Below are 26,346 nucleotides of genomic sequence, written 5' to 3'. Positions count from 1 at the left end.
GCCTCTGTATACAATGTGATAATTTGCTTCTGTCTGCTCAATAGTTCTGAATTATTTTGGCTGTGTCTGAGTGGAAGAACTTATATGTAAGAAATAAATACTTTGAGAGCATTGTCCTTAGTTGATAATAAGGCAAGACACAGGAGATGTGTTGGGAGCAAAGAGCTGAAGTCTGAACATCTGTGTATTTTCAGACTAGATGTTATTACATTGGCAGCCGTAAGCAATTGTTAAACCTTCCTCAGTTGTGAACCCCAGTTCTCGTATTTTTAGTCTGGGATCCTGTTACTAAGTACAAGATATCACCAGTTGTTCTTTCCTACCTGTATCCAAATGATTTGAAAATGTGAATGTAACTGATTTTTAGGATATTTCTTCAGTATACCGTCTTTGTGAAGAACTAGGTTTGTTTTTAATAAACACTAAAGTTTGGTTAGCAGTATATCGTGTACAAAATAATGAAGAGATCATTCATCAGATGCAATAACAATACCCCACAGAGAGGAAAAATACTGAAATAAGTTCTTCCTTAAAATTAGGTATGAGTTAATGGCATCCGTGGTGGCATGTGCTATGTGATTGTATCCACTGGAATTTTGTGTTTACCCTTCTAAAATAAATATACTGTCACGTACGTAACTTGCTCACTTCAAATTTTTTTCAACATGAAAACAAATACTGAAATGCCGTTTACCTGTACCTGCACCCAAAATCAGGGATGGAAGAACGTAGGGATAGAGGGAGCAGGCAATAGAGAAACAGGGACAATTGGTAAAGAGGGAAAGGTGACGGCTATTGAGATGAAAGAATGAGAACTTATATTTTTCCTATAACCATATAATGCATACTACAGTTAAGAGCAATCAATTTCCTTAAGGTGGCCTGTAGTTTGAGGCTTTTTTAGCGTATAGTATGGAAATGGGGTTTTGTCGCCATGCTATGTCTATGGGTGTTCACATCCTCTTCTGCCACCCCTTTTAGCTTTCACATTTGTAGTTATTGTCTTGAAATGTTATGTGCCACTTTCTCTGTCCCTGCTCTGGGTGAAGTTGGAAGGGGAGTTGACATTTTCAGAGAGAGAACTGGTGTTGAAGAGAGTGCTTGTATGTGGCCTGCCTTAGGAGGACCTTCACATAGTGCTCACGTGATCTCACGTGACAAACTCAATCAGCAATGAGAAAGAAGTTATGTTGGAAGCCAGACATTGCTGATTTCAAGGATTTATCTGATTTTCAAACTCCAAAAATTGTAGGTAGGAATATCTGCTTTATTTTCCTGTTTATGTTTCTGGGAAGTCATTTTTCAACTGCCGCCTTTGTCAGCCAGAGCATTTATAAGCACGTTCTCTTGACTTTGTGATGGAGATCTTTTGAGCAGATTATGCTGTATACAGTGAGCTTGCTTTATAAATGAGACTCAGGTTTATCAGTACTCCAAAGAAATGTGAAGTGATTGTAGCCCCAAAACTTCGTGATATTTTCCTGTCTCAAGCCTGTGTTTTCCCTGCACCCAGTATGTCTTAAAAAACACTGGAGCGAGAAGTACATGCTAGGGAATGTATTAAGCCTTTCACATTAATAACAGGTTGTGATCAAAGAAAGACCTAATGATGTGTGCCAAAATCAATGCGGGAACTGCAGGGGTGGATTTGTAGTCAGGGTTAGGGAGTACTACAGCCTCCCCATTAGCACAGCTTGGTGTGGTGCTCACTGCGTGTCACATGCTGGAAGGAGTTTGTGCACAGCTGCCCTTCTCTTCATCTTTCAGCAGGTTCCTCCTTGCAGTAACAAGTGCAAAAGGGATTTTAGTCCAAGGGTTAAAATTCTTTACATACATGGCAGAGTCCTGAAGCTGTACTAGGCTTTATGTTGCTGTACAGCAACAGACACATGGAAAGCCTGTGCATTCCCTGGTAAAATAATAGTAGTGAGAACAATAAAAATGCATAAAAGCTTGAAAGCAACCTTGCTATACTTTGAATAATCTTGCTGAAGACCATTTCCATGATATTCTTGGCTTGTCACCTTTATTCTGCATTTTTTGGTGTGCATTTCTGGTCATTTCAAGTAGAGAAGTAGACAAGCTGATTCTTATATTCCATAAACGTCGCCTTCCCTTCCGTCCATTAGGTTTAGATACATGAAGAGTTGTTTATTCAAGGCTGCCTCTTAAAAGTAAGAATTCTAATCTCTTTAGTCACAACATTTAAGTATGTGAACCTAATCCATTATGGACATCCATTATGAGCATCTAAAGTTCACATTATTTTCTGTGCCTGGACCAATTAAAAAAAAAACCTTGAACAAAGAGGCACGAGATAAAAGGAAAAATGGGAATTTCATTAGAAGGACATGGCTAATCTTCCTACACATGAGATGTATGAATAAGCGGTATTGAGAAAAGCATAAAAACAACAGAGCCTTGCTGAAAGACAGTTGATAATTATCTACTTTTTTCCCTAAATGGACATAGCTTGTTCTTTAGAGTGTCATTTATTTAAAAAAAAAATCAGTAGTGGCTAAACAAAAATCAGTGTTTCATATCCTGAGCCTTTTCTCATAATTACTGATTGAGCTTATTTTATTAATTCTCTATTTATTGCTGCATATTTTCTTAAAAGCTTAGGAGCACAGTCATAGCCATTACCAGAAATAGTAAACATAAAATTATTATTTTGTTAATTCACTGATTAGCTTTCGAGTAACAATTTCCAAAAAACATATTTGCAAGAAACATTTTAGACAGTGTCTTTTTTTTCCCTAAGGTTTTGGGAAATGCATCTCCCAAGGCATTGCAATGACTTCTTATCGCTGTGTTAAATGTAGCCATTTTAAAGTTTCATGATTTCAAAAAGCACACCAGCATCATTGAGGCTTCAAGCATTTCTAGTTATGCTTTGGTCCAAGTAGAGAAAAAAGGTCAATATATCAGGCTTAGAAAGAAATAAGAGAAAGTGGAAAAAAATTGCTAAAGAGGAGGAAGTAGTGAATTCAGTTATGATAGAGGTGGGAGCACAAAGTTTGAGCATGAAGACTAAGAGAACCTACAACCTCTGTGAATATTATTTCAGTCTTCATTTGTTAGAGAAAGATTATTTATTTGTAATGTTCATTTTACAACATTTGCATGGTTTTAGTGACAGCTTACCAGCTTCACTTGTACTAAGGTTGCTGTGAATGACCAGATGAATATAGGAGTCAGAAGTTGTCCCTTATTTTGTGCTTTTGTGTTATTTCTGTTTATTTTAAAAAAATCAATCATCGCATAATGTCAGCTCCTCTACCTGGGTATGTTAGTACAAGACCTCAGCCCTGTTGCTGTGTGGTTTGTGCAAAGAGAGACCAGTGGTTCAGACTTGGTTTTACAGACACAGGAGCTGTCCTCTTCAATCTGAAAGAGAGAAAACAGAGTAGGGGTAGACTCTGAGGGACTTGGAATAAGTGTAATAGTTTACATTTGCCATTACAGCTAAAAGACAAGACAGCCAAGGATGCATGCATAGTGTTTGGACATGAAGCAGGAGCCCATGTCATTGAAAAGGCCAGCTGAGACCAAGCACACGGGACTTCTGCAGTCCTAAGTCAACTATTGCCTCCAACTAATCGAGGACTAATAAGATCTAACTCACCTTTCTGCTCTCTTGTTGTGTCTCCTAGTTGTGTCTCCTAGTTGTGGCTCACATCACTGAGCATGTAGAAGTCTCAGTCAGTGCCACCCATGCAGGAATGTCCAGATTTGGCGTGACTCCGTGCGAACAACACATTTTCCTCAGTGCTTCTGCATGCCAACACAAGCCCCAGAGACAGCCATCTGTCTAAGTGTTGGATAGATAATTGCTAACATTAAAAAAAGTATTAGAAAAATACATGTTAATAGTAGTATATAGCAAAAAGGCTCTTCCGATTTCAGTAAAGAACATTAATATGTGTTGGCAGCTTAACATTGCCTGTTTGCCTTTGGCATGTTGGGATTTATCTTAGCCTAGTGTAATAAATGGAAATGTCACCATTTAATTAAATGGCTTCAGGTCAAATCCATCCAGTGATTACTCTGTGTTGAAGTTCACAGCAATAGCATTCTTTGCATGTTGGTACAAATTTTCTGTCAGCTTTGCTAAGTTTCTGGTAATTGTTTGTGTTACATACCTTTGTGTAAATTTTTTGTAACATAATGAGAGTGATTTATATTTAATCAACTGACTATCCTGTTAATCAGTAAATACAAAAGCAGTTTGCATGAAAATAAAATGCTTTAGGTTATTTATAAAACTGTTCAAAATGCATTATAAAATGGTTTTAGTGAATTAATGTTTGCTGTCTTTTTCTCCCGAAGGAGGTTTCATGATTGTAGATAACAAAAGTTAACTTCAGGATGCTAAAAAGGAAACAAAGTTCAAGGGTGGAAGCCCAGCCAGTTACAGATTTTGGTCCTGATGAATCTTTGTCAGACAACGCAGATATTCTATGGATTAACAAACCAGTGGGTATCTCTTTCTGTAGTTACTGATTTTAAGTTAAATGTATCTTGTATTGTTGAAATATGACTTCCACAAAAGATTCTGAATTAAATATTTGTCAGAAACAAGTATTGAGCTATAGTTGCTAATCTACCAGTTATTTTTTGAAGAAAGTCCAAAACTAAAAAACAAGTTTCTTTTGGCTGTTGCAAAATGATGGGATGATCAAGCAGTGTTTTCAACCAGTTCATCTACTGATTGATTCTTTTAAAACAGCCATCCTTTCAATGTCTCTGGTTCCTAACATGGTTGTTGAAATTAGAAGTTCATAAATTGGGCTTTTGAAAAGGATGTTAAAAGGAGCATTTCATTGCTCAAGTGGTAGCCAGCAGTCAACACTTTTGACTTTCAAATCTCTCCTTTTACTTCATATATATCATAATAGAAGTGTATTTTGACTGTTTATTTTGAAGTACAACTCTCATTTTTATGGTATCATTTCCTTATAATCTGCCATAAGAAATAGATAGGTGGAAAAGTGTCTGACAGCTTGAAACTGGGGTAAGTTTCATTAGGAGTGGAGTTAATAATGGATGATGTAGTATTAAGAAAATGTCTTTCCTGTGTAAATATGTTTTTTATGATTAAATTATTCAGCAGTCAGCATGCATCTGGGATTCCTATATGGTGAATGATTTGTGTTTTTGTAGAGAAGGAATTTTCACATTTCTCTTAAAGTAGTGTATAAATTTTTACTTTTTAAAAGCAGAAAGTAAAATATTCTGAAATAATACCTGTTGTTGTCATTGCATGCATTTTATGGAACTGTCATCTCATTTGCAGTATGAATGCTAGATCCTTTCAGCTTTGCTGCTGAGTTTTGACACCTAAATCATCTACAAGACAACACCCATGTATTTATTAATGCTAAATAGTTTTAAGTAGAATGTTTGTATTGACTGCTGTAAGAAGCTCAAAATGTCATTGCAGAAATATATGCTGGGTTATTTACACATGTTTCTCATCACACAATACATGAGGTTTTTATGGAATAATTTTTTTATCGTCATGCTGATAAACTAGTTGTATAGTACTTAGGGCTTGTAATACTGACCTTTTACTGCAGCAGAGAATGAGTTTGATATCAGCCACACTTTAATATTTATGTTAATTTTCTCAGTTGAAACAAGGTTCAAAGCAAAGTAGATGTTAAAGGGACATTAGAGATCTTCGTTGGGTGCCTTCCACTTCCAGATTATTAATCTGGGCTGAGTATGCAAATGATAGAGCTATTCAATTCAGGTCAAATATCATTACACTTAGGTGAGCAAACAGTGAGTATTAAATTAGGTGCCTGTTAAGTCTTCTGTATATCAAAATGTCTGAAGTGCTGTAAATGAGTGTCAGATTTTTCCCCAGATGGAAAAATTTTAAAAATACCTTTCAATGTTTTTTGTTTGGAGTTTTTTCTTGCTGAAAAGAACTTGTTTTGATAGGTATGACCTTACCAACTCTGATTCATTACACTTGTGTGGCTTCAAGCTGCTTTGATTTAAAAGAAAAAAATCTAACCTTAAACCCTTGTATTAATATATTCTACTTTTTTTGTTACACTTCCCTCTCTAATTGGCACTGAATATCAACCTTATTAATAAGGAGTGTGTCTGAGACCTAAGTAGTAATAGAAATTAACTGTTCTCTTATAGCAACAAAACTTGATTGGAACAAAAGTGAATCCTGTTCTTAAGAAGTAGCTTTCTGTGACATAGCCTTTTTTATATTTATTCTTTTCATAAATGGAAGGATGCTTTTAATCCTGTGCCTCTCACTTAATTTTTGGAGTTGTAAATTGATTTAAAAATAATTTCTTCTCAGTGTTGAACTAAAATTGTTGACAGATATTTACCCAATTTATAACTTCAACTAGTTCTACTTATTGTCTGCCCATAAATGTGGCAAGCTGTCATTTGAAAAGAAATTGAATTACAAATGCTGCAAAGTAGAAATGATGGAATCCTAATTCTCAGTTTCATGGTTCTTAATTCTTTGTTTCTGAATTATACAACCTCACAAATTGCCCAATAAAATTCTTTATATGTATATATAATTATAAATCATTTAGGAGTGCTTGTTTGTGGTTAAAGACCTTTAATATGTGGATCATGACGTAAAAGAACACAGATGTGCATTTACAAAAGGTGCCAATATAAGTTATGGAGGCTAAATATTTGAGCTTTTTTAAAGATCAAAACAATCTTGCAATATTTTGTGTTTGGTTGTTTTGTTTGGTTTTGTTTTTTTTTTCAGTGGGTACACTCTTTACTACGAATCTGTGCCATCATCAGTGTTATTTCTGTTTGTATGAACACTCCAAAGACCTTCGAGCATTATCCGCCTCTCCAGTATGTGACATTTGCTCTTGATACTTTGTTGATGTTTCTTTACACTGCAGAGATGATAGCAAAAATGCACATCCGTGGGATAGTTAAGGTAAGCATTTTAACAGTATTCTATGTGTGCTTCAAGTGATCTGCATTTATGCTAATGACATTTGGTATTTGTTTTTCAATTTACCAGCTCTTCTCAATATGATTGTTTTTAACTGCAGGCAACATTATGGCGTATAAACTGAAAAGACAGATTGACAAAGATTCAGCTTTACTGCATATTTAATCACCCCAAAATATAATGCCAGCATTCCTAATAAGGTCTACTAGTAAGAAATAGATAGTTGCATTGCATTAGTATAAAAAATGAAAGGAATAAAAAGCAACATATACATTAGGAAGAATATTTTGTAAATGTCTATTGGTCCATATATGGAGTTAGAATTTAGATTTTCGTTTCAGAAGGCTGGATGTGTTCTTGTGTGGTTACTTAAATAAGAACATATGTCTTACTGTGAGCTAAATGAGAAAGTTATCTTGCTTTGAATGTTTTTTCCTTAATATAATCCATGTTGGTAAACAAATGCTTCTGTTATATGTCTGCTGTTGTTACTGGGCTAATTTGTATAAGTAGATACAATATTGTAGGCTGCAAAACTGCAGAATTTTTCAGTAATCATTATTTTGTACTATTATTTTACTAGTTGTTTCCAGTCTTCTACAAAAAGATACAAATCAGCTTCCATATAGAAAATCCATCTACAGACCTTATTGACAATGCAATTATGTCACTATGGCACAGAATAGATAATCAGTGTTATCCTTGCTTTTCACTTCTGAAAGGTCTGGTGACTCCAGAGACATCTGATGCTGTACTTAAGCTCTTGAAGTTTTTCTGAGTTTGCAGACAGCATTTTTTGTTCACTTCCAAACTGAAATATTATTCATCATACCTAATGAATATTAGTAGTAAAAGTTAAAGTGTCATTAATATTAATATTTAGAAAATTACTGAGATAAGATAGTTATGAGAAAATCTTCATGGACTGTATAAAGCCCAAGTAATCTATTGTGAAGTGCTATTTCTAGCTGCCACCTATGCTTTCTTCTTCAGAGATGTCTATTAAGTAGGTGAAGATAAGGACACAGGATTATGAATGGAGAATTGGTGACCGTTGTGCACATTTGAACAGTGTGAGAATAAAAAGTTACTATTACAACCAGTACGGCCTTTGCAGAGAAAGAGACATGTAGATATTAATGCAGAGAGAGAGAGGGAAGGGTGGCCAACAGTGTGACTTTTGTACAAAGCTTGATTTCTGAGCTTTTGTGTATGCAAATGCCAACTTCACTCACAGTTGACCCCTAAGGTCTATGAACAATATGCTGCTTAGTCTGACTTTCACTGGATTGTTTAAATTTGTGGGTTTGTGGGAAGAGAAAAAAGAAGAGCCGAGGTGAGGTGAGGCAAGGAGAAGGTGGAAGGGATTGTTGGAAGGGACCTACAGCCATAATCCAGTCCAACTGCCTGACCAATTGACCAGTTCAGGGCTGACCAAAACTTAAAGTGCATTGTCCAAATGCCTCTTAAACACAGGCTTGGGGCATTGACCACCTGTCTAGGAAGCCTGTTCCAGTGTTTAACCGCCCTCTTTACAAAAGGTTTCCCAGTTTCCAGTCTGAACCTTCCCTGGCACAGCTTTGAACCATTTCCATGCATCGGGTCACAGGGTACCAGGGAGATCAGCACCTCACTCTTCACTTCTCCTCTCCTCAGGAAGCTGTTGAGAGCAATAAGGTTACCCCTCAGCCTCCTTTTCTCTGAACTAGACAAACCTAGAGTCCTTAGCTGCTCCTCATAGGATGAACTTGTCTATAATTGTCATATAATGAACTTGTATTTGAAGCGTGTCTGGTGAGCCTGGCCACACAGAATGAGTAGCTGTCTGGAGTTGGTTTCAATGCCTCAATTTATGTTATACATATATAGATAACAGCACAGATTATTTCCTTTGCACTGACATTTTACTATTTGTTTATTAGATAAAAATACACTAAAACAGATTAGACATAACCACTGTTACACAAAGATCATCATCATCACCATGGCTAGGCTACGCAAATGAAGATTTTGGAAGGGCTCTACCCACATTTGCTTACAAGCGCGCTGGTGGCTAAAGAGGCCAATGCCAGATAGACAAGTCTGGTTGCAAAAGGCACAGCAGAAAGACTCCTTAGGTGGTATTGGCAAGACACGATTCTTTCTGCATTGTCTTTTCTCCTCGAGAGTGATCTTGTGTGTGTTCTCAAAGGAAGCAGCAGCGTTATAGATAATGTGTCTCCAGGCCTCCCGATTGGAGGCCAGAGTAGACCAGTGATGAAGATCAATGTGACCAAGGCTGAGATGTTGTTTCAAGGAGTCCTTGTATCTTCTCTTCAGGGCTCCTCTCTTGTGGCAGCCAGTGGCAAGTTCACCATAAAGCACGATATTAGGGAGGCGGTGGTCCTTCATCCTTGAGATGTGTCCTGCCCAACACAGCTGTGTTCTCAGCAACATGGCCTCAGTACTCGTAACTGCTGCTTGTTCTAGAACAGATAGTTTAATAAAAAATGGCTGCATTTTTTGTTTTTTTAACAATTGAGCATTTGCTTAAAGCTTGATGTCTTGTAGCATTCATCAGTGAATATAGTTACACTGAAATGAAGTGCCTTCTTTGGCGCTTATTCATGGAGTCATAGAATAACTTAGATGGTAAGGAACCTACAGAGGTCATCTGGTCTGACCTGCTGCCCAAAGCAGGTCCAGTTAGATGAAGTTGCCCATGGCTTGGGTTGTCCAGGGGAATTTCAGACTCCTCCAAGGATGAAGACTTCACAAGCTCTCTAGACAGCCTGTTCCAGTGCTTGACCAACCTTATGGCAAAGATATTTTTCCTAATACTTAATCAAAAACTTCCATGTTTCTTTGAATACTAATTAGTGAGTGATCCTTTTTAGTGAACTATTTGACTTATTCTTTGGATTATGGATTTTAGGGAAAATATTGGTTAAATATTATAATTTTGCCAGAACATATTGATCCATGGTCTTCCTAAGACAGTGGCAATTGAAGTAAATAAGGCACTGTTTAGAACTCTATTAGCATTTATTAAAGATGTTTGTATTTGAACCATCTTTACATAACAAAATTTGTTTATGAAATGTAATCCTAATTTAAGTGCATTCAAGATTTTTAGTGAGCATAGGATCAATGAATGCATTGCCATATGGTTCTACTGAACTTTACCATGTTGGTATTTCTGTAAATGCTTTAGAAATTGAAAGGCTAATAAACATTTGAACCATGATTAATGCAAAATTATAGTGCAGCGAGAAACCTAATTTATGGATAAGGTAGGCACCATCCATTTAAGTCCTAATTAATAAAAGTGTAAGTATAGCTGAGCTAAGAAGATTTTGAAAATGTTAAGTCATGTCCAATTAACACTCTCTGAGGACAAGTGAGAAATATACTTCCTTTGGTGCCAAGAGTTTTTAGGAAAAAAAAGTATTTTCTGAAACTACTAGCCTTTTCTCTGTAAAAAGTTTTCCTTTTCCCCATGTAAACTAAATGACAAAATGAAACAATGCCTCCATCCAAGAGTTTTGTTACCCCAGAAGGAAAGCTAAACTGAAATGTTGCTGTGATACTGTGCCTTTTATTGCTCATGTTTCCTTCTGAGTTATTGTTGCTGTGCTAGTAAAATCTATTCAAAATTTGGGCTGCCCATGCCTTGTAAATGCTGGTTGGTGCTTGTTCCATTTGTGAAGGCAAATGATACAGGGAACTCCTGGAATTACACAGATAGATATCCACCTTCTACAAAGAAAGTAGATGTTGATGTGTTTAGAAAATGAGAACAAATACAGGTATTAAAGAAACCTCAGCATGACAGCATAGGATATATCTACTACAAAGTCTGAGCTCCTTTTGTTTTCAAACTATATATTGATGTTCCATATTATTGCTATCATTTACTGTTTGCTTCTAAATAGGTATTATGATAGGTTGACTTCTCTGAAAGAAGTGAAATGGGCAGCGTAACAGATTATATTCAGTATATAGGCACTACCTGGGAGAAAAGTACTGAAAGTACTGTTACTGTTCAACATTTCTGTTGGCAACATGAACAGCAGGATTGAGTGCACCCTCAGCAAGTTTGCTGATGACGCGAAGCTGTGTGGTGCAGTTGCCACACTGGAGGGAAGGGATGCCGTCCGAAGGGACCTTGACAGGCTTGAGAGCTGGGCTGATGCAAACCTCATGAAGTTCAACAAAGCAAAGTGCAAGGTCCTACACCTGGGGCACGGCAATCCCAGACACGCTTACAGGTTGGGCAGAGGTGATTGAGAGAAGCCCTGTGGAGAAGGACTTGGGGATGATGGTTGATGAAAAACTCAACATGAACTGGCAAAGCCAACCTCATCCTGGACTGCATCGAAAGGAGCGTGGCCAGCAGGTCAAAGGAGGTGATTCTCCTCCTCTACTCTGCTCTTGTGAGACCTAACCTGGAGTACTGTGTACAGTTCTGGTGCCCCCAGCATAAGAAGGACGTGGAACTGTTGGAGCAAGTCCAGAGGGCCATGAAGTTGATAAGAGGACTGAAGCACCTTCCCAGCCAAGACAGGCTGAGAAAGTTGGGGCTGTTCAGCCTGGAGAACAGAAGGTTGTGTGGAGACCTCATAGCAACCTTCCAGTATCTCAAGGGGGCCTACAGGGAAGCCAGAGAGGGACTCTACATAAGGAACGGTAGTGATAGATCATGGAGTAATGGGTACAAATTGAAAGAGGGGAAATTCAGGTTAGATATTAGGAAGAAATTTTTTATTGTGAGGGTGGTTAGACACTGGAACAGGCTGCCCAGGGAGGTTGTGAAGTTTTTGGTATTGCAGGCTATTGTCACATGTCATGAACTAGTGAACTAATGCTATTAATACATCTGTCATTAATTTGAGTCTGAAGATGAAATTCAGGCTATAATTTCTTACTGATTAAGATCTTTTTAAAAACAATATTCTAGGACAGTCTGCCTCATATTGTCTGGCTGTATTGTATAAAATGTATGTACAAGCAGGAAGACAACTTGCAATGGCTTGTGAAGTTTTATATGAGATGGCAACAGGGAATTAGACCAAGTCAGTTTGTTTCTTATGACATATTTTTATGCTTGTATTCTAAATGATACTCTAGATTGAAGAATGATGACCTGTGACAGTAAATGTAATAAAAAATTTAATAAACTTAGTTCGTGGTTAAAGCTTACTGAATTCAATTTGACATTAGTATTTTCATGATCTCTTCTGTTCAGAATTCCACTTTCTTCAATTAATCCTAGATTTGCTCTTTATTTCCTATAATGTAAACGGAGTTCAATGACTCTTTGGTTCTGTGTTTCCAGTGGCCACTGATATCTAATTGCATAATCTGGCTTTTTTTTTTCTATCTTTGCTTGCAAAAAGTAGATTTTTTGACTTAACCTAGAAAAAAATAATAGCATTCATCAGCACTAATTTGAGGGACTGCAATGGTCTGCAATTAGTTGCTTATTGTATCTCTTTCGAAAGATAATTTATAATTTATCTGGTGGTTTTTTTCCCATTGACTGAAAGGGAAGCTTAAAGTACCTACGCTAGCACCCAGCCTATAGATATCTCACCAATTGCTCTAACTCATTATTATATATTTGTTGTCAATGGACAGGTAGGGACCACAAAACTTATATAGACAATGAGATGCCAACTTTTTCTTTAACATTTATGGCATTAACTCATTCATGTTTAAATGAGTTTCTTCTATAATCATCCTAATTCAGAAGTTTGTCTTGAGTTATCGATTACAGAACTGATGTTTAATGCACCTTATTACAAGTATCTGTTTCGCCTTCTTTTCAGTAGTTTTAATACTAAACATTCCATCTTCATCAAACAGGAATAAAGAAATTACAAAATTAGATTAATCCTTCTGATAAATGATGAAAATATTAATAGAATTGTGGTGAAACACTGTCAGCTTGCTCACCGGGTTTTACTAGCTTTGTTAAAGGAGTTTCTGTTGTGTTACAGACTGAAAATGGAAGACTGAAATTCTGAAATGAATGTGTTCCATGACTTTAGAAGTGCTGTATACCCGTAGTGTATGAATGAGTTAAGGATCAGGAAATTGTGTTCTTTTCAAAGGTTGGGTAGTAAAATAGAATATGTGGCTCCCATCATCAAGCAAGAGCATGCTCTGATGTGCTTGTGATGCCTTGTGCTGAAAGCTCAGTCTCAGGATGTGCAAGTCACAAACAAGAGTGAGAACCTTGACCTTGAGGGCAGGGGCATAACCAGTAGAGTCAGTGGCAAGAATGAGAAAATTCTGAGTTTCTTTGACTGAACAGAGTGGAGGGAAAAAAAGAAAGTGAGAAAACTACTTACTTGTGGTAGTAAAAAGCTCACAGAGTAAACACAAAAAAGACCATTTGTCATAAGGTTTGAGTTTCTCTTTGCCCAGTGTCTTGGGATTTTAAGATGATTTTTTTTCCTCATGACAAATTATTTTGCATACATGTATTAGAAAACTGAAGTTTTGTACAGTGTATAATGGTGTTGGAAACCTAGATGTGTAGTGCAGGTCCCATGCTATTCTTTGTTGGCAAAGAGTATGTTATTTCAAATTGTTTTAAAATGTAACTTTAAAAAATACTGGAATATTTTGGTGTTGGCAGCTGTGATTCTTAGTTGTAAATATTATTTCATAGAAAATAGTATTTATATCCATCATGTGAATAACACAGTCTACAAAACTTGATTCTTCTGTCTCACTTTTTTCCTGTGTTTTTTGTTGTTTTGCTAAGCATGTATGTCCATTGTAAAGGACATCTGTTCCTAGCCTACTGGGGTTGTGTTACTAGTGAAATGCTCCGATGCTGTTTCCAGTCACAGGAAATTAAAAAAATTAAAAGTGATTATCATGAGGAAAACAAATTTGAAGTTGCCTGCAGCATGCTGCTGGTTGTCTGTTGCTGCCTGTGGACCAGGGAAGGTTAGAGACCATAGCACTAGAATATATGCACCTGTTTCTATGGTTACTTGTGTCAGGTTTTGTTGGAGTGTTTATTACAGGAAAGTAATGACTCATATTACACAGTGGGGCTTTTTGCACCATTTTTGCATTAAAGCATTAGAAAATTTAAATTACTTGGTGAATGTACATAAGCAGTATTTCTAAAATATAAACAGTATTTTTTCTGACTGGTCAATGGGTCATGGAAGTTTTTAGTGAGAAATTATTTTGGGGCATGGATTGAAGTATGTGTCCATATAATACTTAGCAATACTTATGATCAAAATTTAACCTAAAAGTTGCTAAGAAAAAATACACTGCATACTGACTTTCACAATGTAGTTGGAAATTGCTCTTTCAATATACACACCAGTTAGATGAACAGAACTTTACTTTTTGGTAATGCTGATTTTTTCCTCTGTAACAGCACTTTCAAGGGTTACTTGCTTGTTATTCTTCATGACAGCAGCTATTACTGAAGGATATTTTTAATGTATCACTTCATATCAGGGTAAAATGACACGAAAGGAAAGCAGTGAAAGCAACATAGTGGATAACATGTTATGTATTCAGGTAGCAAGAGAAGGAACTTCGTCCCTAATGTACCCTTCTGTGTTGAAACTTGCATTTTCAAGGAATTCTGCTATAATTAAACAATTCTATTTTATTTTATGCCCATGTTTTCTTCTCTCTTAATTTGAGAGAATGAAACAAGACATGAAGATGAACAAATCTTAATGACATCTAAATCCCCGTTGAAGGGAATAAGAACTTTTCTATGCAGCTGTGTTTTCATGAAAATGATGAAATTTGTGTAGGATTTTTAAGGGAGTAAGTTGAATGTAAAATTTGATTTCAGAGTATTGTGTTCTCCACCACTAATATAAATATGTCTTTCTTACAGCTACACTGGGATTTTTGTTTCCATAAGCTTTTCCTAGTCTTTGGAGTATAAAATGTATTGTTCAACTTTTAATAATGCTAATTACCAAATAATACAATCTTCTTTCTGGAAAATGCATCCTTCTTACCTATTCCATCTCTCAGTGTTGTGGCTTTTTTCTGTTGAATAAGAGCTTTGAATGTCAATTATAAATCTGAGTTGTTGTCATGTTAGATGAGACTGTTTGCCTGTCAAACCTCCCTGTTCAATCTTCAGGCAATATTTGATGCTTCAAAGTGAAAGCTTTCACCTTGAATCATTTGGCTCCCAATCCACCCATTGCATCCACCATAAACACTCGAGCTGGGGGAGGACAGAATACTGCTGGATGAAGCACAGCAGTGTTTAACACACATCACCTCTGCGAGGCTACAATTTCAAACTTATTTTTAAGGCACACTAGAATGTAGTCCTGCCTTAAAAATGCTTCCAAGAACAACTAACATCTAATAAGGCCATACACAGTAAAATGCATCAAAGATTCCCTACCACATCCACTGCCAGACAAATAACATTAAAAGGACTTAGCCCAGATCTCCCTACATGCAAAGTGGAAAGGGCCAGGCCCTCCCCCAAAATGAGTCGTTTCTACAGATGTAGTTCAGGTGCCCTAAGTTTCTGTGGTCAGTTCACTGAAAGCCTCTCTTACTGGGAGGATTTAGTGGTGGAAACTGGCCTGGTGTGACAGTGAGAGAAGTGAAGTGATGCAGCAACTTAACAGGTGAGAAGACTGGAAAGGGTCATGACATCTACTTTTGTAAGGAGAAAACAGCAAAGCTGTTTCAATTATACCACAGCTATTGTGGAGAGAAAAAGCAGTTTCTAAAAAAAGGTTTGGCTTTCAGTGAGAACTTGATGGGTTATTCAGAAGAGTGTGAATACAAGAACTCCTGCACAAGTTCCTGCTCAGATCTGTATGGCTCAACTCAGGGAAGACTTTTTGCTTTAGACAAAGGGTACTTAAGAGAAGAAATGTAAGTTTCAAAGAATTCTTCAGCAAGAGAAAGACCAATCAGCATTTTTGTTCAGAGCCACAATTGAAGGACTCAAGTTGCATGTTGATACAAATCTCACTGGAGATTTATTCACTAGGAGAGAATGGCAGAGGAAAGAGGAGTAAGAGATTTAGGGTGTGGGTAGCTGATTTCTGCAGAGAAATAACATGAATCTGCTTCACGGTTACTGAACATAACTACTGAACATCTGAATTCTCTCAGCCCTGAGCAAACAGTTACTGATTAGCCTGGAGTTTACTTGAGGAACTAAGTCTACTTTCTTTAGGAAGGACAGGTAAAAATGTTGCAAAAGTTCCTGTTCTGTTGCTTCCCTAATTTGCAGTCTTCCTTCTCTTAAGTCTTGATTTGAGAGCTTTAACCTCCTTATGTGTTAGAAAATCCTCATTTGAAAATAGTGTTGAAGTTCTCTGTCCCTTATTTCAGACTTGAAAACCACTTACTGTATTTTCTTGATATCCTGTGTTTACTTCTGCCCTGAAGAATTTTTGCGACTGAAATAAATTAAAAAAAAAACTAAGCCAAACATAATTTGTCTCTTTACACAATATATCATGCTGTCACCTACTGCAAGGAATGATAAATAATTTTTAGGATAGTGTATGTCATTGAAAACAGATTAAAACAAAACATCTTGTCTGTGCTTACAGAATCAATGAAAATGCTGAGACATTTAAAAACAAATACTGAAATAACTGGGATAAGGAAAAATGTCTATAAAGCCAGGAATCACATAAAAGGCCAAAGTCCAATAATGTCTTCAAGATTCTTCAGACATGACAGTAATTTTTTCCCCAGTTATACCTTTGAAAAGTGGATTGTACTTTGTAGCTGTAAGATCTCTAAACAGAAAAGAAACGAGGGAGTGTATAAGGCAGGGAAGGCTATATTGAATCTGTTGTGAGAAACATCATTTGGAAGGGGTGATTTTGTGCCCTGGGATGTCATTGTCTTTGCATATGTTTTTGCATGAAACTGTGATATCTACTTTCCTTAGGTATATTTTTGTCTAGTCTCCCCTTCAACAAGCTGCATCTATCTGTATGCATTTGGGTCCCAACTTCCTCTATGCTCCGTGTGGTACACAAAACTAACACTCAGCTGTGATCTACCTAATAAGTGTAGGTGTCTGAAGTATCAGGCATTAGCAGCCCAGCAAAGAAGTGTTGTTACAGCTTGCAGTGGAGGGCCTGTGTTGCATGTCAGGAATGGTGTGAAACATGAGGATATAGAAGCATGCAAACTGGAAGAGAGATTGAGAATTGTGTAGTGTAGAGGAAATTGGATGCTGAATTCTCCATGCTGCCTTTTAGGAGTGATCTTTGGATTGGACTGTCACCAAAACCATGTTCAGATGTTTCAGTGGTTACTGTTAAGTGTTTCTGATAGCAAGACTTCTCTAGAGCATGAAAAATGATTGAAAAAATATGAAAAAAATGAATGTAAAATGATACTGATTTAATTGAAGCTGTTGAACAGTATTGAAGTAAGTGAATGACACAATACTATATTGCTACCATTTTACACTTACCTTCCTGTGTATTTTGTAATGGGCAATACAATGGAAAAGTAAGTGCAGTGTTAATTTTTTGTGTGTTTTTTGATTTACATCAAAGTCTAAATAGCAGGTTTATTTGTAAGTTCTCTCTGACAGAAGTACCACACAAGAATGAAGCTGACATTTATTCACCCAGAAGATATGTATATGTTTCCAGCATATTCTAATCCAGATACTAGACTTGAAGTCTTTCAAAAGTAGCATTCTAAAAGTCCACAAGAAACACTTCTTCTTCCAAGAACTCTTGTTTATGATATTTGTAAATCCTGACAGTAAAAGAACAATTAACCTCTTAGCTTTTCTTTCATGTAGGGTGATAGCTCCTATGTAAAGGATCGTTGGTGTGTGTTTGATGGATTCATGGTCTTTTGTCTTTGGGTGTCACTGGTTTTACAGGTAATCATTTCACTTCTTTTTTTTCAATGAATGGTTCCTTAATTGTGAAAAATATATGGCACAACCAAAAAATTGTGAGTTGTGGAAGTACAGTTGTACTTGGGTCAAATTGTTTTTAAAAAAATGTACTGAATTCAGTAGCTCCGTAATTGCACATTGCAGCATATCTGCATTAGTAGCAGAATTTATCTTGTTTAATTTTTCTTATTAAATCTGAAGCTGGTTACCATAAACTCTCTGCATGGTCAAAAGGAGAAAGAAGGATCTTCAGAGAGCCATTTATCCCTTACTCCATATGACAGTTGTGCTCATTTCCTTCCACTGAGTCTAGCAGGATGCCATGGTGACTAGCTTAGGCATCTAAGGGGAGAATGTTTCCAATGGTAAATGTTTCCCATGCTGCAGGTGTATTGATATGGTGAGTGGAGTGGTTTCATGTAAGATTGATTGCTCACAGCTAACAAAACATTTTCCAAGATTCAAGCTAAAGCACAGTGGGAAAAAAAACTATATTTGGAAATAGTTTGATAAATTTTTATAAAGAAGGGAACCTGGACATGTTGCAAAAAAGTACAGTGTTAAGGTAAAGGTCAAATTGTGTCCTGCGTATCAATCAGTCCTTAACCATAGGCAGTTTTTTGGGTAAGAACAGGTTGAAGACTGACATTTGACCTGCAATAGTGTAAGGATTGTAAAAGTTCTATAGTGATTGCTGTTAGGCACGTATACATTTCTGGCAAATTTCAGACACATTATTTTCTGCTTTTTACACAGGGCAGACTTTGGTGGTACATCTTGTACACATGTAGAATGAAGGTTGATCATTACAGATAAGCACTGTAGATTACCCAGTTTATGTGTGTCCAGGTTCCCCCTCCGTTTTCTTAGTACTTTGAGTAAACATTAAATCAAGTAGTTACTTTAAGAGAGTGATAGACAAGGATTAAAACAAGACATTTTCACCCAATCATTTAGCTAAACACTCTTTATGGAGTGCATAACTTATCAATGTATTGAGGAAATGGTTCCCCATTCTGTGTCTTGGCTGAAATTTGTGTCATAAGTAGAGTCTAGGAGAAAAAAATGCACAGTTTTGTCATGCACTTGGAATTAAGTGGAGAATTTATAAGCATGTTGCAACTCATAAGGCAATCTGTGTATATGTATTTTTATATTATAGTAAAAACCTTAGTGCTGTGCAACATTAACAGATACTGATTTTCATATTTGGAAATATATATTAATCACTTCTAACAAGGTTGTGGGAAACCTATGGGGTAGGACTAGCACAGAAATAGGCAGCTAACACAAGCTTGCAGAGTCTTCTTGAGTTGTTTGAGACTGAAGCATTATGAGCATGGGCAGAGTATATTTTTGGAAGCTCATTAGGATAACAGAAATGGATTAAAGTATTTACAAAGACTTTTCTTTTTTAAAAATATAGTTAAAATGAACCATAAAATAAACCAAGAGAACATTGAAAATTAAAATAAAAAATGTGTAGTATTCATACTTTTAAAAGTTCCATAAATGAACACAGGCATAGGAGAGAGTCATCAAGACAAAGTACTGATTCTTTGCTTTGTAGGTGTTTGAAATTGCTGAAATAGTTGACCAGATGTCACCTTGGGGCATGCTACGGATTCCACGACCGCTCATTATGATTCGAGCATTCCGGATATATTTTCGTTTTGAGCTGCCAAGAACTAGGATAACAAATATTTTGAAGTAAGTAAGGCTATTATTCTTCAGATAATAGAGAATATTTCAGTGTTGGGTTAGAAGACTCACTATGCAGTAAATCAATGACCCTTCATGCTTAATGGGCATTTTCCTCCTGAGTTTTAGTTCTGGCCAAAAATTCTTGCTATTTGCCATATTTAAGGAATAATGAAGTTTTATAGCAAATGATCAAAATTTTCTAATATTTAAACACATTTTAAAGCACTTTGCTAATAACTGTAGCCAGCAATTTGCAACCAATGGCAGTAAATTCTGTTCCATTAATATCCCCATTTAATAATCAAGGTGAATACCCTTACTAGGGTAATATTTGTAAATAAAAGTACATGAACACAGACCCTAACCGTTACAGTTACAAGTGTACATGTATTGGTGTGTATACAGAGATGCCTATTTGCAAGCAAACACACATAATTATGCTTGGTAGAGCATGTCATGGCAAAAAGTATAATGGTAATGTGAAAGAGTTTTTTGGTCTTTATTCAGTATCAACTTTATTCATCACCATATGTCGTCTGTATAAGTCATTAGATACTATTTTACAAAAGCTAGACTTTATACATTTTATTTGGGCATTTTTGTTCCACCCTTTACAGCTTACAGCTGGTTTAATTATCCTAACTTAGGGATTTAGAAAAAATCATGTCCCCCTTTTCTTTTTGTGCAGAGTAAAAGTACAGTTTTAAGGACAATTTTTCTGCAGGATGAAATACTACTTTCTTTGTATGAGCATATTTTCTATTCTAGAGATTTTCAGAGGAGGCTTCACATTGCCTGTGCATTCAGAGTCCTGTTTGTCTTTTTACCAGGCGTTCTGGAGAGCAAATCTGGAGCGTTTCAATTTTTCTTCTGTTCTTTCTTCTCCTATATGGGATCCTGGGAGTGCAAATGTTTGGAACTTTTACATACCATTGTGTGACCGACGACACACAACCAGGGTGAGTTAACCTGTGCAGGGCCTGTTCTTTCCTTATATATGTATAATTGTAGTAGCATCAGCGGATGTAAAATGAACTTAATGGATTAAAAGCAATCCACCAAAATACATTAAGGTAAATTGGGGAAACAAAAATGTTAGGAATTACGAAAAATACAAATTTTAACTGTGACAGAGAGGTTACAAATTGTGTCATTTGGCTGCAGTCTGAGTTTGAGAGTGAGTGACTGTATGTGGTGTGGGACAGGGAGGTGAGAGAGCAGGAGAGCAGAGGATACTTTAAGAGGAGCATTGCCATTTGTGGCTGCTCTGGGTCACTGACGATTCATCAGGTTTTGCGCTCTTCTGTCTTTTCCTAGAATGTCTTGATATGGGACCAGACCTAAAGTATGGGGCAGAACCACCCCTGGAATTATAGAATCACAGAATAGTTTGGGTTGGAAGGGCCCCCCTGCAATGAGCAGGGACATCTTCAACTAGATCACGTTGCTCAGAGCCAACCTGACCTTGAGTGTTTCCAGGGATGGGCCATCTACAGCCTCTCTGGTCAACCTGTTCCAGTATCTCAGGCCCTTTCTGGATTAATAGTTTGCTGGGATCTGATGCTCAGATTTAAAGACCCTTTTTGTCCAGCTTCTGCAAAATACTTATGATATATATTTTACACTGGTAATCGAGTATACATCACATTTTGATTCAATATATACTTAACCACCTTGAAGTACAATAGAGCCTCTTGTCACTGGGATGACTGATAAAATCACAGATAATATGCTTACATGTCCTGTTGAATTGAAGACTTAACTGTGTCCTTGAGCACCGTTACATTGTGAGAGTCTTTTACATCTATTTCTTTGTTTTGTTCCTGTTTCTTTGGATAGTGAAACATTAGCTCTGGAGTTGTGGTCTTTGTTTTAGTCAAAATGGGATCCTTTTATTCCTGTATTGAATTTGTCAGAACATAAAATAAACAAAGTAAGCATGGTAAGAAAGCAAAACACCACTTAGTCTGCTACTGAGCTCAGTAGGTCTCATGATCGCAAAACTCTGTATTAAAGATTTTTCTAAACTAAGACCTAAAAACTATCAAATATAAAATGAGAGCATTAAAAGCGGCAGATTCAAAAAAAGAGTGCAAAATTATTTGAGAATATGCTAGATATTTTATGGTACTTTGTTAAATGAAAAAAAATAATTTTGAGATATTTTCTTACTTATTTAATCAATAATATAGTAAAATGTGGAGCTGATCTTCACCTCGACTGCACATTTATTCTTTTATTCTAACTCTTTTTATAAGAAAAAATCTTTATAGAACAGATTTTTTTTACCATTTCCCATAGACATGAGAAAAAGTTCTTTGTCAAAAATTCGTTTGTGGTAATAAGAAGGTATGTAATTCTGCAATTTACAGAATGTTATTTGGAAAAACAAGAAGTGACATAGACAACACAAGAAAGATCAGGGATCATATAATTGCTTGTGTCAGTGAATACAGCTTTTCCTTGAAATCAGCAGAAAAAGATGAAATGGGACATAATAATGTTTGCAATATGGAAATTTAAATTTATAACTTTAAGGCTTTCCATTAAGTTTTGGCTGCTTTCTCTGCATGTGTTGGGTTGCTCTCTGAATATGGCATTATTAAAAAAAAAAAAAAGTATACAGAAACCCCCTAAATTTTAGGTTGTTGAAGGTCTGAATTACAGGAAAAGGTTAAAAGCTACAAATATCCAGTGTATAAAATAATATTTAAAATCTGCCTAGGTGGGGTTAATGTTCAAAAATTCCAATGTGGAGAATCAAGGGAATTTTAGACTTGAGGTTGACCATGTACCCCAAACTCCTTTTCCTTTCAGTTTCATCAAGTTTATATCTTTTTAGCTGTTTAAAAATTAGAAATTGACACCACATTGACACCACTTTTTTTCCCTGGAAATGTTCCCCCATTTATTCTGATGAATGGTGCTTACACAAAGAACAATATACTTTTTTTTTTTTGTTGCTTGACATGTGGATTTTTACCTTAGTCTTGGCATACTGCTCATTCCTACTCTGAAAACACTGATTTCCTCTTCTTGTCTGTAACATTCATCATTACACCCCCAGAAACACTTGCCCCTATCTCTTCTGTGTTTAATTTTTGAAGAGTGCAGTGCAGAAGGTCAGAGTGGAGTTGGCATGTGCCTTCTTCATGTAGGTCAGGGCTGACCTTTCCGGAGCTAGTTTATTAGCTGGGATGTAATAGAGCACAAAAGCATGAAAATTGCTTAGCCAAGTTTTACTTTTGTCTTTGAGGTTCAGTTTCTCAGCTTATAATGAGGATTAAACATTCCTCTTAGAGGTTGAATTGGTCAGTCAGTCTGTCTGTCTCAGGTGGCTCTGTTCCAGGCAATGGAGAGTCGCCAAAGTTGGCTGTACTTGTCCTTAAATAACTTTAGTCTTTAATGAGCCACAGCTGTAAATTTTCAGCAAACCAGATCCCAGGCTCCCAAGTCAAGATTAGAAAATGAAAACCGTCTAATTAGCAACCACCTGTGAGAAGTTTAATTTTAGGTGATTTTCCTGGTATTGTGCAGAATTCTGTGTCAGGCAACAAGGGTGAAATCTTATTTTTGCGGTCAAGGCTTCATCTATTTGTGACATTTTAGAAATCACCCTTTTTAAGTTTACTGCCTTATAAATTATTATTATGAAGGAGGCAAGTGCCTTTTGAAAACGGCATCTTAAAATCTTGCTATTCTTTTTTTATTTGAAAGGACATGGTATCCTCATCAGACAAGCATTGCCTCTTTGACTGCTGCAAGTTCTTTTATCTTTCCATCTCTCTTGATGCCCACACTGCCTGACCTCCTGTCTCTCCACCTCCTCAGTCATTTTATGATGTTAACTCTGACAAATAGAAATACTGAAGTGAGCTAACTGCAGTCTGAGTTTTCATTCTGTCTGAGAAACCAACAGACTCTGCCTTCCTCCCAAAGGCTGAAAAGTTTATTGTTGTTGTTTGATGATAAGTCCTTTTTTCCTTTATTCTCACAACAGTCTTCCCTAAAAGGAACACTGTCTTCTTCCGAGACAATTTTATCATTCATTATTCCCTCATGATTATGACTTATCTTTTTTCAGCTATGCAGTAATAGCTTTTCCCTGATGATTTCTCCGAGCAATATATCTTTTTTCTGTCAATAAGTGGTATATTACATGAATTTCCTTTGAGCAGATCTTCTTTAGTTGCATGAAAGACACACTGTATGGTTGGAATGTAATCTATATGTAATCCAATTATCTCGATAAATCCATACATTATAAGCAGTTTGATAGGTTTTTTTGTTATATCTGAGATTAAATTCAAAGAGTCAAACAAAATAAAGTGAAAAAAGTTGTGTTTCCAAAGCTACTGTAATTTAGTCTTGGTCACCTCTAGTATATACAATGTACTTCCACAAGGACAGGAGAGAGAAAATCTTTCCAAACCCTTCCTGTGGTTGTTAGAATATTTTATATATCCTCACATGCTAGCTACTGAATGTTTTCTGTATTTTTTATTCCTAAGACATGTTTGATTACACAATAATGCTTCCAAACCGCGTGATTGGTTTATATTTATTATATATTATATAATATAATATATTTACATTATATTAAATATAGTTTATATTTATATTATCTCAGTCTACATGGAGCTAAGGGAAAGGAAGCCTCATCAAAAGAGAAAGGCTAATATGGCTAACCGCCATAAATTGTGGTACTTACCTATTTCTTTTCCCAAAGTTATTCTTTAGATCCTTTTTTTTTTAACATTTTCAGTGGTGTATAGGCTGAATATTTCTGTAGACCGGTCTGCCTTGTCACCATGGCAGTCAATTTAAAATCCTTCTTTTTTAAGGTTTCTTGTTTAAAGTAGCAGATGCCCAGGAAAACAGATAAGAAAAATAATTACTGTGTAATAGAAAGAGCTAAGAAGTTCTTGGTGATCTTTCCATCTGTCTACGGATAGGCCACGAAAATGTCAGAAAATAGCTTCAAAGATTGGAGCTGAAAGCTCACCACAGTATCTAGTAGAGGAAATAAATATGATTAAAAAGAACAAAAGGAATTTGTAATACTGTCTTACACCAGCCATGGGAAAGTAAGCATGAGTAATCAGGTTTCTGAGAAAGGGAAGGAATCAAAGACCAAGCTTGAAAAATCAACATAACAGGACTTCATTAGCAGAGCACATTAATTTATTGATTTTAGTTCAACAACCAGCACCACTTTAATATTGTCTTTGGGATTTATTCACAATCTCTCTTACTGGTAATACATGTCTACTATAAACTCCTCAGGAAGAAGAGAAATGGAAAAAAATCTTATTCTTTGAGGCCTGATGTTGTTTAAACCCCAACCAAAAACAATTAAAATAAAGCACCAGTCAAAAAGGAAAGTAATTCATTTTAAATGGGATCCAGTCAAAAGGGTGGAAAGAATGTTGAGGTGGTGGCCTATGTTGGTGGCCTGTGTTGGGAAGCAGTCTTCAGGAGTGAGGCTCTCGAAACTTTCAGAGGGCACATGATTTCTGAGCAGAAATACTATTTTTTATTAGAACTTTTATACAGATAGCTGTCCAAAGTAATTACACGATTGATTAATTTAGCACAGGCTTTACAGTGTTTTGTTTATCCAAATGCATTTTAAACAAAAAGGTGACCTTTTAACAACAGTCTGGGATAGAGTGATGAGAACCCAATTACCTCAGCTCCTGATGGCTCAGTAATGACATGTACTTGTTTGTATTAAGATTTGGAGCCATTTGGGTTCACACAATTCTCTGTCCCAGAGCAGAAATCAAATTTATTGAACTTCTGCTCAGCCTGTCAACCTTTGTGGGATTTTTTTGAGAATAGATCCTTTTGAGTAATCTGCAGTGGATTTTATAGATTATTGTGAAGTTGGCTCACTATACGTATAAGAATTTGAAGAACATAACTACCTAATCTCTTCTTTGCCATAAGGAAAGTTTTATATTTAGCCACAAGATTTTTACCTTATAATTGCTGTACAGAATTATTGATGAGTATTGAGCTTTCTACAGGAAACATTCAGGAGGCCAGGATGCCAGAAGTCAGAATATCCTCCGGTATATCATAAAATTGAGAGAAAGACAAAAATCACTAGAAAAACAGAATTCTAAGAGTGATCTCAAGCGAATTTGCCAAATGGGTGATTGGGTACTGTTTGCTTTCTTAAATATAAAGGAAGAGGGAAAACTACTCTTCTTTATAGTGCAAGAGGAAGCCGGACAACTAATGAAGAAGGCTGTCCATAGGAAAGATTTCTTCTTTTACTCATTTTTTTGTGATTAACTTCAGTGACTTTGTTACTTTGACTGGTAATAAATGAGTGATGGGAATTTAATTTCCCCTAATGCCAGTAACTAGTTATCAAAGCAATAGCTTGTCAAAATTGTTAATTAGCTGCAACTGCCCTGTTTTCATTTGGACAATGACAGCGTTGGCTTTGCTTAACAGAAGTGATCTACCATGAGCAGAGTATCATCTGATTTTGATGTCAGCAAACCTGTGTTAGAAACCTAAATGCCTTGAATTTCCTCTCTGGCTGTCAGAGAGAGAAAGGTGCTTTAGGAGTGTGGCTGACACCACCAACCTCTGAACTCAGCAGATGTATTTCTCTCTCTTTGTCTTCATTACTTAAAATGAGGTGGGATAAGTCAGGACATCAGACCTGCAGTCTCTTATTGTGCAGTTCCTTCTAAAGATTCAACTAAGAGGAGCTGGAGCTTTGAATTTTTGCATCCGGAAATGTGAGATAGGGTCAGTGATTTAATTT

The 26,346-nt window shown here is 36.3% G+C and overlaps 1 protein-coding gene across 5 annotated transcripts in view; it reads left to right on the top strand.

Moving 5' to 3' along the window:
- NALCN (sodium leak channel, non-selective) overlaps positions 1–26,346 on the top strand; it is a 225,406-nt gene that overhangs the window by 4,411 nt on the left and 194,649 nt on the right. For 4 of the 5 annotated variants that reach the window (XM_039389441.1, XM_027730766.2, XM_027730763.2 and 1 more), the window contains 5 exons: positions 4,333–4,479; positions 6,764–6,946; positions 17,754–17,837; positions 19,426–19,565; positions 20,390–20,518. The exons of the other annotated variant lie outside the window; for it this stretch is intronic. In XM_039389441.1, coding sequence (XP_039245375.1) covers positions 4,372–4,479; positions 6,764–6,946; positions 17,754–17,837; positions 19,426–19,565; positions 20,390–20,518 — 644 coding nt within the window. In that variant the 5' untranslated portion in view covers positions 4,333–4,371. The remainder of the gene's footprint in view (positions 1–4,332; positions 4,480–6,763; positions 6,947–17,753; positions 17,838–19,425; positions 19,566–20,389; positions 20,519–26,346) is intronic. 5 annotated transcript variants of the gene reach the window in all.

This window comes from Pipra filicauda, unplaced genomic scaffold (assembly GCF_003945595.2).
Source record: "Pipra filicauda isolate LSUMZ 115617 unplaced genomic scaffold, ASM394559v2 scaffold125_size2111803_pilon, whole genome shotgun sequence".
NCBI lineage: Eukaryota > Metazoa > Chordata > Aves > Passeriformes > Pipridae > Pipra > Pipra filicauda.
This window is presented reverse-complemented; position numbering and strand designations above follow the sequence as displayed.